This window comes from Pseudorasbora parva, chromosome 24, assembly GCF_024679245.1.
Source record: "Pseudorasbora parva isolate DD20220531a chromosome 24, ASM2467924v1, whole genome shotgun sequence".
NCBI lineage: Eukaryota > Metazoa > Chordata > Actinopteri > Cypriniformes > Gobionidae > Pseudorasbora > Pseudorasbora parva.
Window position 1 is genome coordinate 4,682,300 of NC_090195.1, and position 13,531 is coordinate 4,695,830.

Genomic DNA, 13,531 nt, shown 5'->3' on the forward strand with positions numbered 1-13,531 from the left:
ATCGCTAAAAGTATTGGGACACCCCTCCAAATCACTGAATTCAGGTATTCCAATCACTTCATGGCCACAGGTGTATAAAATCAAACACTAGGCATGCAGACGCTTCTACACACCACATCAGTAATAGGTTTCCACCTGTCCATTCGTGAAATTTCCTCACTACTAAATATTCCACACTCAACTGTTAGTGGTGTTTTAACAAAGTGGACGGAATTAGGAACAACAGCAAGTAGTAAGAAGTGGTGAGCCACGTTAAATCACAGAGCGGGGTCAACGCATGCTGAGGGTCACACAGTGCACAGAAGTCACCAACTTTCTGCAGAGTCAACAGCTACAGACCTCCAAACTTTGTGTGGTCTTCAGATGAGCTCAAGAACAGTGTGTAGAGAGCTTCATGGAATGGGTTCCCATGGCCGAGCAGCTCATCCAAGCCTTAAATCACCAAGTGCAATGCAAAGCGTGGGATGCAGTGGAGTAAAGCAGCCGCCACTGGACTCTAGCGCAGTGGAGACGTGTTCTCTGACTGACCAATCACACTTCTCTGTCCGGCAATCCGATGGACGAGTCTAGGTTCGTCGGTTGCCAGGAAAACGGGAATGCCTGACTGCATTGTGCCAAGTGTAAAGTGTTGTGGAAGGGGGACTATGTTTTTTTTTTTTTCAGGGGTTGGGCTTGGCCCCTTAGTTCCAGTGAAAAAAACTCTTAATGCTTCAGTCATACCAAGAAATTTTGGATCATTTCATCCTCCCAACTTTGAGGGAACAGTTTGGGGACGGCCCCTTCCTGTTTCAACATTACTGCAGTGCACAAAGCAAGGTCCATAAAGACATGGATGAGTAAGTTTGGTGTGGAGGAACTTGACTGGATGAATTAAAACAGAGACTGCGAGCCAGTAGCCTGACAAGCCAGACCCACATCAAGATGTTTGGTCTGGGAACTCACCATTGACAGCTCAATCCGAGGGGCGGGATAAACGGTTGTCTTTCAAACTCCCTCTGCACGCGATAGGATAGCGCTACACCAACCAGTGCAACTTGAAGTGGAGCTTGTTGATAGATTAAACATTCGCCGTATCCGGTCGGCAAAACTCCGAACACATCTTCCCTTCTTAAGAATGACTTCAGTGCCGTTCTTTGTTCTTATCTCAGAGAAAAGCTTAACTCCAAGTCTTCCAGAGTCGCGGTCAAAGCTGATTCGAAAGACCGCCATACGCCAGTTTCTGTGTTTACTAGCAGCACGCAAACGCAACTCGGCTGTCGTCATTATGGCCCCGCCACCGACTCTATACACGATGTGATTGGCTTGACCAGAGTTTGGTTTTTACAGCTCAGAAGTATATTGAGAGTTGCTAGATGATACTCGCGGCAGATTAGATTTGCTGCCGCCAGGGTGCGTCTAGATTTCTAGGCTATCGAGCCAGGCCTTCTCATCCAACATCAGTGCCCGACCTCACAAATGCGCTTCTAGTATAATGGCCAAAAATTCCCATAAACACACTCCTAAACCTTCCCAGAAGAGTTGAAGCTGTTATTGCTGTAAGGGTGGGCCAGCTCCATATTAAACCCTACGGATTAAGAACGGGATGTAAAGGCAGGTATCTCAAAATGTTTGGCAATATAGTGTATGTGTAATATGTGTGAGTATATTATTTACTATTTTAGGTTGGGAAATAATCAGTTGAGAATACAGAACTAATACCACTGCAGATGAATTACCAATGCAAAGCAGTTCTAAACCAAGACCAGAAAGCGTGACCTTTATTTTACGCACCTTAAAACCTTAAATTTATGTCTGAGGAGCTGCTTTTACTCCAAAAACTAAACCAATTAGCATACACTCATGCATATGTATTCAAACAAGCTGTTGTTTGAATCCTGATTCATTTTGAGTGCAAATCACATATACGAGCTGCTAGGACTTGGAAAGAGCCTTTAGGTTTGGGTTTTGCCAAGAAACTTCAGTGAGAAGTAGTACTTGCCCAGGCCATCTCAATGTTAACACCTCCTTGTAATGTGCCTGTTCAAACTGCAAACCCTAGTGCATCAGAGCTCTTACTGAAAAGTTCCCGCTGACCTCCTTGTATTTCTCCTTCTGCACGCAGAGAGTTAAGCATTCTGCAAGCTGGCAGGTCAGACTGAGGGTATAAATAAGTTGTGTTTTTGCACACAAACTGGTTGTAACCTGCCAGGTGGAAAAGAATAAAACGAAACAATGCGCAATAAACGAATATTTTCGTATTTCTCGGAGTCTGTTGCTTACACTAAATCTCTTGAAGTTCTCTTTTCTGATCAATGATGACATCTTTTGAGTATTTCTGGGACTCCTCTTTGAGTTTCCTTCCTTTCACTGAAGGAGTTTTTCCTGCTCTTAATAGCGCACAGCCTTTCAGAGACAGTCTGTGTTATTAAAAGCACCAGTGAAACTGAAATGAAACATCTTTATTAAAATGACCAATAGAGTGCAGTGCCCACTTATTTTTTCAGTAGCGTTGGTTCTGGAAGTATTTTTCCCATTTATTTCTCTCATAGGGCTATAAACCTAGACAATCAGCCACAAGGTGAATCATGAGTGTAAACTTTAATTTAAAGCAAAACAAGTATTTTTGAAAAACACAAAGTTGCAAGACTGTGAGGGAAAGAACTATAATCCCATGATGCATTGCGAACAGTATAATCAAATTAAGAACGACGGAGAAATGTAAAAGTACTCATTTAAAAATGTTGATATATATAAAAACCATCCCATTCATTTTTCATTTCAAAATATGCAAATAAATTAAAATATTTTAGTATTTTAAAAGCCTAGGGAGACCAAATTGATTGTGTCATTCGCAGTGATTCATGGGAGTGGGTGAAGCTAATGAGAATTTTTGCCGTATGTCGCTTGTTTCGACTCTCTAATTGGTGGGATGTTGCACAGCATCCTGGGTAATGAAGTTTTCATCCTGAATTCTGCTGTTATGCACGACTGAGTTGAAATAATGCAGGCTGACTGCTTCAGCAGAAGCAAATACCATCGATTAACAACCTCACAGCTCACAGTAGGTCTGTCTTTAAAGGTTTATAAGTTCTCATTCACCCGATGGAAACTGAAAGGAGTTTTTACTTTGGGAACCTGACTGTTGCACTCTAAGAAGCTGAATTGAACTGAACAGAACTGATTGAAATAGAACTGAGCTGAATTTAACTGAAATTGGCTGAATAAAACAATCAATCATGTCAAAAGCAATTATGCAGTTTAATTGAACAGATCTAAATGGAATCGAGTTGAGCAATCTATACTGTTAAAAGTGCTAACGGGTCAAACTGAACCGAATTAATCGGAGCTGAAATTTCAAGTCACAAACACCCAAAAAGCTGCATTACCACATCCTTGGATTTTATATTGCCAGTTGCTGCTTTAAATATGACATAGGAACATATATCATATTGATTTTTTTAAAAATAATTATTAATACTTTTATACAGCAAGGATGCATTAAATCGCCCAAAAGTGGCAGTAATGACATGTATAATGCTCAGGATACTGAGAATGGAAGTAATCGCCGGAATAAATGACAGAAAATATTCATTTTTAACAGTATTTCACAATGTTACTGATTTTTGTTTAAATAAATGCAGACACCTTTCAAAAACATAAAATGGCATGTGTAATTTCCATATATTAGCATACACAGAACCAAGCGTGTTGAGCATCTTCAGTGCCAGTGCTGATGTCTAGTGTACTACTACTAGAGTAACAGCAACAGACTGAACATAAGGACCTCTCTCACACACACACACACTCCTGTACTCATTCATTCCAGCTGTCCATCTCGCTCCACATCGGCCTAGAAACACATGCACACACATGCACATCGACGCACGGGAGGATGCAGTAACCATAGCAACCGGCTGCTGCTTACCTGCTCTTGTATGAGCTGAAACAGAGAGCTTCTATCCATATACTGGGCCCTGGTGCACACACAGCCACAAAAAGAAGGACATAGGGGGATTTCGCACACAGAGACACGTACACACACACGTTCGTCCGTCTGTGCGGCACGCCTCCCCGATGGGAGAGAGACCCCTCTCGCACGCGCTCTAGCGAGGGCCAGTGGTGTATCTGCAGGATGCCCTCCAGTGAGCTTTGGTCCAGCTTTGGTTGTTAAAATCCAAAGTCCCAGTCACCATCCAGAACCCATAGATCTGTGGCACTTTTGCAGCCGTTTCCATCCAGCTAAAAACCAGCTTGCAGTCAATGCACTTTCTGTCTCTTTTTCTCACCACTTTCCTTCCTCTACCCTTCCGTCCCTCTCCGCTCGCCCGTCTCGTAGTGCTCGTATAGCCTTTACCTATGTAAATCTCTCCCTCTCGCCCTCTCTCCCCTCTGTCCTCCACAAAGACTGTACTACCTGAATACCAATGAAGGAGGGGAAGGAGGCGGCGGTCTGTGGCCAATCAGAGGCAAGGGGGAGTGTCCAAAGAGCTGCAGCTCTCCATCTACCCTGCAGGAGTCTTAAAGAGAGACTAAACACACAAACACACGTTCACTGCAGTGCACACACACACATACACACACACACAGCGCAAGCGCACTAAGGTTTCCTAAATCAGACATTAATCACACGCAGCAGATACTACAAACACTAAAACACGCTGTTCAGTCACTGCTTGTGCTTGTAATATCCTGATGATCACATATGCACTGAAACACACTGATTAAGTCATTAGGCTTAGTCATTATCTCTGAGGAATGTTTAACTGGTAATAAATGTAATGATGAATCCAAAATTCCTCCGAGTTAATAATGATGGTATGAATAAATAAAAGTAATCTATTAGATGTTAATGGCAGCAATATGCTCTGGAACCTTTAGAGGATTATTATCATCAGTGGTGCAGAAATGTGGAATTTTGTCAATATTTTGGCTTGCATATGATCTGTATTCAGGACTGCATATGAGGATCTGGTCTGGTTAGCAGTGGAACTGACCCCTCATGTGAATATACCGCTCTTCTTAGATATCTGGGTCATATTTTAGCATAGTTCATTTCAGATTGACTCAGCTCAGACTAGGAAGAAGCCAAACTGGTAAAAAATAAATAATTCTTTGCATTAAGCCAGTAAAAAATCTTAACAGATTTTTCACCCAAGGCTAAACAGACGGTGCAGATTTTCTTAGACACAAGACTATATGACAATACGCTCTAATTGTTTAATTTAAAGTTCACGTTGATTTGAGATATTTCATTTCCATGCAACAAAAAAATGTATTGATAAATATATTAATATTTACAATATGTATTCATTTATATCATTAAATATATTTATATACTGTAAAAAAAACTTCAGGTCTCCAACTGAACATGTTTGACTGATCACATCTAAAAACGTTTTAATCGGCCAAATTGAATTTCTGTGAATTGATGCAATTTAATAGCCAACTAAAAAATGTAGATGTGATCAGTGACTAAAAAATTTTCAACTGGAGACTGAGACTGATTTTTTTTTACAGTGTATATATTTTTTTTTATATATTTATATATGCTATTATATAATATATATATATATATATATAGTTTTTTATATTATATAGTTTTAAATATATATATAATATGCAAAAAATAAATCTATATATTTATTAATATATTTTTATAAATCTATAAAAATATATTTTTTATATATTTACATAAATTTATTTCCTAATTTTTTGGCTAATTATATATATATATATATATATATATATATATATATATATATATATATATAGTTTTTATATTATATAGTTTTAAATATATATAAAATATGCAAAAAATAAATCTATATATTTATTAATATATTTTTATAAATCTATAAAAATATATTTTTTAATATATTTACATAAATTTATTTCCTAATTTTTTGGCTAATTATATATATATATATATATATATATATATATATATATATATATATAGTTTTTATATTATATAGTTTTAAATATATATAAAATATGCAAAAAATAAATCTATATATTTATTAATATATTTTTATAAATCTATAAAAATATATTTTTTAATATATTTACATAAATTTATTTCCTAATTTTTTGGCTAATTATATATATATATATACACACACAGTGCAATCGGAAAGTATGCAGTGCTTTACTTTTTCCACATTATGTTACAGCCTTATTCCAAAATGGATTGAATTCATAATTTTTTTTTCAATTCTACAAAAAATACCTCATAATTACAATATGAAAGAGTTTGTTTGAAATCTTTGCACATTTATTTTAAAAAATAAGGGAAAAAAAAGAAAAAAATCACATCTACAACGTATTCACACCCTTTGCTCAATACTTTGTTGAAGCACCGTGGGAACCAATTACAGCCTCAAGTCTTTTTGAGCATGATGCAACAAGCTTGGCACACCTTTTTTTGATCAGTTTCTCCCATTCTTCTTTGCAAGACTTCTCAAGCTCCATCAGGTTGGATGGGGAGCATTGGTACACAGTCATTTTCAGATCTCTCCAGAGGTGTTCAAGTCTGGGCTCTGGCTAGGCCACTCAAGGACATTCACAGAGTCGTCCCGTAGCCACTCCTTTGTTATCCTGGCTGTGTGCATAGGGTCCTTGACCTGTTGGAAGATCAACCATCACCCCAGTCTGAGGTCCAGAGAGATCTGGAGCAGGTTTTCATCAAGGATGTCTATGTACATTGCTGTATTCATCTTTCTCTCGATCCTGACTAGTCTCCCAGTTCCTGCCGCTGAACAACATCCCCACAGCATGATGCTGCCACCACCACAGTTCACTGTAGGGATGTTATTCGCCAGGTGAGAAGTGGTGCCTGGTTTCCTCCAGACTTGACGCTTGCCATTTAGGTCAAAGACTTCAATCTTTGTTTCGTCAGACCAGAGAATTGTATTTCTCAAGGTCTGAGAACCCTTCAGGGGCCTTTTGGCAAACCCCAGGCAGCCTTGCACCTGGCTTCGGTCTGGCCAGTCTACAGTACAGGCCTGATTGGTGGAAAGCTGCAGAGATGGTTGTTCTTCTGGAAATGTCTCCTCTCTCCACAGAGAAACGCTGGAGCTCTGTCAGAGTGACCATCAGGTTTTTGGTCACTAACCCTTCTTCTCTGAACACAGTTTTACTGGGCAGCCAGCTCTGAGTCCTGGTGGTTCCAAACTTCTTCCATGTACAGATGATGGTGGCCACTGTGCTGATTGGGACCTTCAATGCTGCAGAAATGTTTCTGTACCCTTCCCCAAATCTGTGCCTTGATAGAGTCCTGTCTCTGAGATCTACAGACAATTCCTTGGACTTCATGGCTTGGTTTGTGCTCTGACATGCACTGTTAACTGTGTGACCTTATAGACAGGTGTGTGCCTTTCCAAATCATGCCCAATCAACTGGATTTACCACAGGTGGACTCCAATCAAGTTGTAAAACGTCTCAAGGATGATCAGTGGAGACAGGACCACCTGAGCTAAGTTTTGACATAGCAAAGGGTGTGAATACTTACGTACATGTGATTTTTGCAGTTTTTTTTTTTTAATAAATTATTTTTTTTTAAATAAACTTCCTTTACATTATCATTAAGGTATCGTTTGTAGAATTGAGAGAAGAAATTATGAATTGAATCCATTTTGGAATGTAACCTACAAAAAGTGAAGCGCTGTGAATACAGTACTTTCCGGATGCACTATGTATGTTTACAAGTTTAGAAATATATATAAAGAAACTATACTATTAATATACTTATTATATTAAGGCTCAGTGATAAAAAAATACTTTTTTACCATATAGGTTTCTGTAGCACAAACGATATGGGACAGATCTGGCTACACACCAAAACTGATCCCTCAGTGTTAGGGGTTTGTTCAAATCTCTAACCCTATATGAACAATGTAGTGGGTTCACCATTTCCTGGTCTCTTCTAGAATGAACATAAAGCAGAATTTTGATTATCCGCAGACCATTATGAATATGTCTGGTGTGATTGAGACTGCACGATGCAGTGATTTACAGTAACACCTGGCTGTTATATCTACAGCGTCTCCATCAGGTGTCAGAGTGGATCAATGATGCTGACCGGCACTTCATCAACAACAGACATTTGTGACTCATGATATTCATTCTTACTGATACTCGTGACACTATCAATCCATTACTGGCCTCATGTTTATGAACTTCATGACCTTTCGACACTGGGAGCATAATATAAGACAGTGCTGACCTTGATCAATGACCATAAAACCACAAGAAATCTGTTTTTCCGAGGAAGCACCAATCAATATAATTTTTCAGTAATCACATTAGACCCTTATGACGATGAGGTGAATCAAAGCCCAGCAGCAGAAGAACTATTTGACACATTTAGTTTATTTTTATGCATATTTATTATTTGTTGTTTTGTATGTAAACTAATTAAATTAAAATGATTGTCTGAGCCAATTAGAGAGAGAATATTATTATTTTTAATATCCTCTGCCTGATGCCTCATTTGCACACAGTACAGGCTGCAGAACAGAGCAGTGCTGCCCTCTCCTGGTCAAACTTAAGCAAGTCATTCTCTATACAACACACAAAGACTTTCATTCCACACTTCTCTTATTGGGCATTTACATACAAGACATACAAGCTTCATATTGATCAAATCAAAGTTTTTAAATCATAATTTACACATAATTTACTAAGTTATAAGGTTCCAGTGCACTACAAAAATCTGTGAGTCTTTTATAAAACTGCTTTATTTTCCGGTCTGTTCTTACATACACACTATTGTTTATGTCAAATGCCTATTCTGGAGCTCAATCTGAAATTTAATACATTTTACCTGCTTTTAATAATTAACTCTTAATTTACCTGAATTGAGATGCTTTTGAGTTTATGTGCATAACACAATGCACAAAACCACATATTTTTAATAGAAAACATTTTGTATGGCTTTCCTATAGCTCAAACAGTAGCTAGCAACGCCAAGATCATGGGTTTGATTCCCAGGGAGAGCAAGAATTGACAATAATGTAAAATGTGTACCTTGAATGCAATGTAAGTCGCTTTGGATAAAAGCGTCTGCCAAATCCAAATACATCCAATAAATGTAAATGTCATGTAAATATGCATAAGCCATACCGTATTGAACAGGTAGCACACGTGACGGCTTTCTTACAGTCTGACGTGATGCAAGTGCTTATACAGTGCCTAGACAGGGGGGAAAATGTGAGAATGTTAATTACAGCATAATAAATAGCTCAATACAATAACTTTGACCTTATGTTATATTCAATGTTCAGTACACTGTGTTACGGGCATTACATGAGTAATTAATAGGCCTACTAATGAAAAACATATGTATGTAATTATTTCCTGGAGCAGTTGAGTTTACATTGTTATTTCCAGTCCTACTATTATCATATCAACATGCAATATGTGCAATATGAGGCTACTCACCGAGTCCAGGTGTGTGGAAATCAATCTGCCATTTCGCTTTTCGCATTACATAACACCAGCAGTCTGTAATGAATAATATCAGTTATTTTCTGTTAAAAATGCCCAGAATCATAAATTATTAATATTAATAATAACAATAATTCATTACATTTACATAGCGCTTTTCTAGACACCCAAAGCGCTTTACATACAGAAGGGGGGAATCTCCTCAGCCACCACCAATGTGCAGCATCACCTGGATGATTTGTTTATTTCAGAACCCCATGATGCTAGAATCGAATTTCCTGAATATATAGCAATTTATCTCTTGTTGTGTCTATACTGCATTAGTTTTTCTCATCTATCTATCTATCTATCTATCTATCTATCTATCTATCTATCTATCTATCTATCTATCTATCTATCTATCTATCTATCTATCATAAAATATGTAATTGGGTTGAAAGTGCAGACTGAGGGAAGGTGCTGTTTTCAGCACTAGACACCTGCAGACACTTTATAAACGTCAGAGATAAGCTGTAGGCCTACGTACTGACCTGTATCAAACACACACACACACACGCGCGGGCGCGCGCGGGGGAATGACAGTGACAGTCATCACAGGTGTGTGAGATATGCATTGTAGCCTACCTGCTATATGATGCAATTCTGTTACAATCCAAAGTGTAACAAAAGACGCCATATCTTCAAGAGTCCACTGTCTAGCAGAAACTAATAATTCATGTTATTATAAAATAAAAAATAAAATGTTGTTCCAGAGTGTTATTCATGAGCGCGCAAGAGTTAAAGCGTCACGCGCTCAAACGCCAACTTGAGTAGCCTATAAAGTTAAAATAAACAGGTTATTAAACTGGTATATCAACTTAAGTTTAATTACAAATATGTGATGTGCTAATTAAAAGTTCTGTAAAGCGGGCTTGCAGTATGTGAACAGAAAACCCTGAAGTGAAGAGATTCAAGATGGCGTTCTGACTGGAACACCATCCAGGCTGAAAATGTGAATAACAGAACAAGCAGGATAGATAGAAATATAACTGTGCATCAGCCGGATAGCAGCCTGAACTAAATTGATGACTTGATAAGTGAACGGTGCAAAGATGAGAGGAAACAACCCAACGGGATACGCGCTTCCCTGCCAACGGAGAGATAACAAAAGAATGCACGAGCGCTTAAAGCATCCAGCCCAGTTTGATCAGTCCCAATATGTCAATCGGATCCATAACGCACAAACCACATGGAATGCATAGACAGATCGATATGTTCAACCTGACCATGGTACCGGTGGGTTCTGGTCGGTAAAGCTGGTCTTTGGGTCGTTGGCAACTTTCCTAACAGCCGAGCTCTTCTCTCAGAACACTCAGCATAGGAGCTGCTGGTTTATATACTATAACGTTTTACTCGTTTAGATCTATAGCTCATACATTGAACTAACACCTCTTGAAATGTGTGGATATGATCCACAATATGAGAGACACTTTATTTCGCGCACATTTAATTTATAGAAGGTTTAACAATAAATAATCAGAGAAACGTCACGCGGACTGAGTGGCCGGACTGTGTTAGTTCGTCAACTACTTCAGCTTATTAAAAACGAAAACGACGTTTTACATTAATCAAACCTACCCTGTCCTCGAGTGTGTTGATGTGGCTTTCAGACACATCGGGTGTTTTCCGACTCGGTTTCGTTGTTTTGGGCTAATTTTACGCGAATTCTGCAAAATACATCACCGCGCTCGCCGGTTTGAGCTGATTTTCGGGGAAAAAAAGTTGATGTCTCAATGAATTCAGGCTAAAACGAAACACGCACGTGAAGCCCAAAGCCTCCCCTCTCGGACCGTGGCGTTGGGAGGATCGGTACCGAACGAGTCTGCCTAAATTCGGCCTTAGTTCGAGGAGGAAGAAACACAAACCAGCCTGCGCAGATTTCATGGAAGCCCGCTTGATCAGCTGCTGGCAGTTGGTGTTCTCAATCACGTCCGCGTGGAGGCTTCATAGTACAGGCGCACTTCGGCGAATTATATACACACTTTCAGCGGCACTTCGTGCGAGTTATTTGAATAAATAATAATTTAATTCGAATCTAAACAAAGGCGGAGGTGTGACGCTGAGGTAATTTAATTATCTATCACTAATTTTTAGCCGCTCCTTAGGAATTTCCTATCAAGAAACTTGCACTTTTTCCTGAAAGAGTTTTTGACAGTTGGGTTCTGTTTTTGTTTGAAATTCTCCAGGACCGAACATGGCTGAGACGGCAGCAACTCCCTCATCCAAGCCCAAGAAGGCGAAAAACTCCAAGAAAGCAACGTCGCATCCCAAATATTCCGAGATGATCAAAGCGGCCATCGCCGCCGACCGGAGCCGCAGCGGCGCGTCGCGTCAGTCCATCCAGAAGTACGTGAAAAACCACTACAAGGTGGGAGACAACGCCGACTCCCAGATCAAACTCGCCCTGAAGCGTTTGGTGGCCAGCGGGCTCCTTCGCCACACCAAGGGAATCGGGGCTTCGGGCTCCTTCAAACTGGCCAAAGCTGAAGACGTCAAGAAGCCCGAGAAACCCAAACCAGCCGCCGTGAAAGTCAAGAAGCCAGCCAAAGCCGCTGCCAAGCCCAAGAAAGCTCCCAAGCCCAAGAAAGTGGTGAAATCTCCGGCGAAAACTAAGAAAGCCGCCGAGAAGAAAGTGAAGAAGGCAGTGGAGAAGAAGAAATCGCCTGTCAAAGCCAAGAAAGTTGTCAAAAAGGCGAAGGTGGCCAAACCTGCCAAGGCGACCAAAGCCAAGAAGGCGAAAACGGCGAAACCCAAACCCAAAACAGCGGCCAGGAAAACGGGGAAAAAGAAGTAAAATGGACTCAAACCGAGCGGACTGATTCATTCGAAACTCGGTGTAAATAAACTTTTTAAAGCAAATGTTTTTGGTATATTGTTATTTTTGTAAGGTCTTCAACCCCACATTTTTACAGCGCGTTTCTCCGGAAACTTTTGTGATTCTATAAAGAAGATCCCGGCTAAACTGTTATTTATTTTTAAAAAATTCCTGGACATTTTTTTTCTTTAAGTTGTACTGTGTTGCACACTATTACCATTCAGACATACTAATTAATTTTGCTAATTAGATATGTTGATATGAAGATATATGCTTTATTTTAGGTCATTCTAGGACTTGTGAAGAACAATAATAAAATGTCTTTGTATGAAGAACGGTGGCCTAACGTTATATGATGATGGCGATGTACAGAATCAACTTGTGACGTGGACTGTTGTAGTCTAGTTCCATTGCTGTCCATATTATGTCCATACTGTGCATTAATAAACTTCTTTTATTTCAAGCGCAGTCGTTTGTCTGGTGTTTTTATGGAGGGAGAGCAGATTAAACGGGTGCTATGACACTGGTCCCGTCCCATGAGGGATGGGGGTCTTTGGGGACCGCAACCTCTAGTTCACCGCGGAGCAAAAGGTGAAGCGCATCTTTGGGTTTGAGGGGCGTTTGACTCACTGCTGCCCCGCGCGTTACATCTGAGAACTGCACCTGTCAGTGTCACGCTGAGGGTACATGCAAATGCTTAGATGACGTGTAACTATAATAATGAAAACAATTTCAAATTTAAACAAAAAACTCAACTGAATAATAACGATCACATTAATATTAGTTTGATATACAGCATAATATAAAAATTGCCTCAGTTAAACATGAACACCCAAAATAGTGCCACATCTCAAAGAAGAATGTATTCGTTAAAGCACTACAACTGATGTCTCGGTACGAATACATTCAGCAAAACAGTAAAAAAAAAAAAAAAAAAAAACATAAATAAAAAAATACAGAGCAAACTGAAAATCAAACAGGTCATACTTTAGATTAGGGCCCAATTCTCACTATTAACTGACTTTCGCCTCAATATAAACTCCCAATTACTGCATATTAATAGTTGGTAGTTAAGTTTAGGATTATGTGATGTAGAATTTTGTCATGCAGAATAAGGCATTTATATGTATAGCATTATAGCATCAACTAGTTAAGTGAGAATTGGACCCTAAACTAAAGTGTTACCAAAATTACATCATGTAGAAATATATTTCTATGTCTGTAAATCATGGAGTGGCTCTGTACAGATGG

At 39.2% G+C, this 13,531-nt stretch overlaps 2 protein-coding genes across 4 annotated transcripts in view; one reads left to right on the forward strand and one right to left on the reverse strand.

Moving 5' to 3' along the window:
* Positions 1-11,225, reverse strand: part of rhbdl1 (rhomboid, veinlet-like 1 (Drosophila)) — a 46,810-nt gene extending 35,585 nt beyond the window's left edge. Inside the window, exons 1-3 of one of the 3 annotated variants that reach the window (XM_067434312.1) lie at positions 10,051-11,225; positions 9,421-9,483; positions 9,103-9,171 (exon numbers count right to left, since the gene is read on the reverse strand). Coding sequence is in view for 1 of the 3 variants with exons in the window: in XM_067434311.1 (XP_067290412.1) it covers positions 3,905-3,943 (39 nt within the window). In the remaining 2 variants the exon portion in view is untranslated. Of the gene's footprint in view, positions 1-3,904; positions 4,661-9,102; positions 9,172-9,420; positions 9,484-9,568; positions 9,584-10,050 lie in introns of those variants that run through there. The other 2 variants (XM_067434313.1, XM_067434311.1) reach the window with 2 other exon arrangements.
* Positions 11,226-11,389: 164 nt separating this feature from the next.
* Positions 11,390-12,748, forward strand: h1-0 (H1.0 linker histone). The gene is made up of 2 exons (XM_067434314.1): positions 11,390-11,529; positions 11,652-12,748. The coding sequence occupies exon 2, from the start codon at positions 11,660-11,662 to the stop codon at positions 12,257-12,259; it is 600 nt and encodes a 199-aa protein (XP_067290415.1). The 5' UTR covers positions 11,390-11,529; positions 11,652-11,659; the 3' UTR covers positions 12,260-12,748.
* Positions 12,749-13,531: the final 783 nt, after the last annotated feature.

What these genes read in the sequence shown, in the direction of transcription:
- h1-0 (XM_067434314.1), top strand. Translation starts at nt 11,660, where the DNA reads ATGGCTGAGACGGCAGCAACTCCCTCATCCAAGCCCAAGAAGGCGAAA.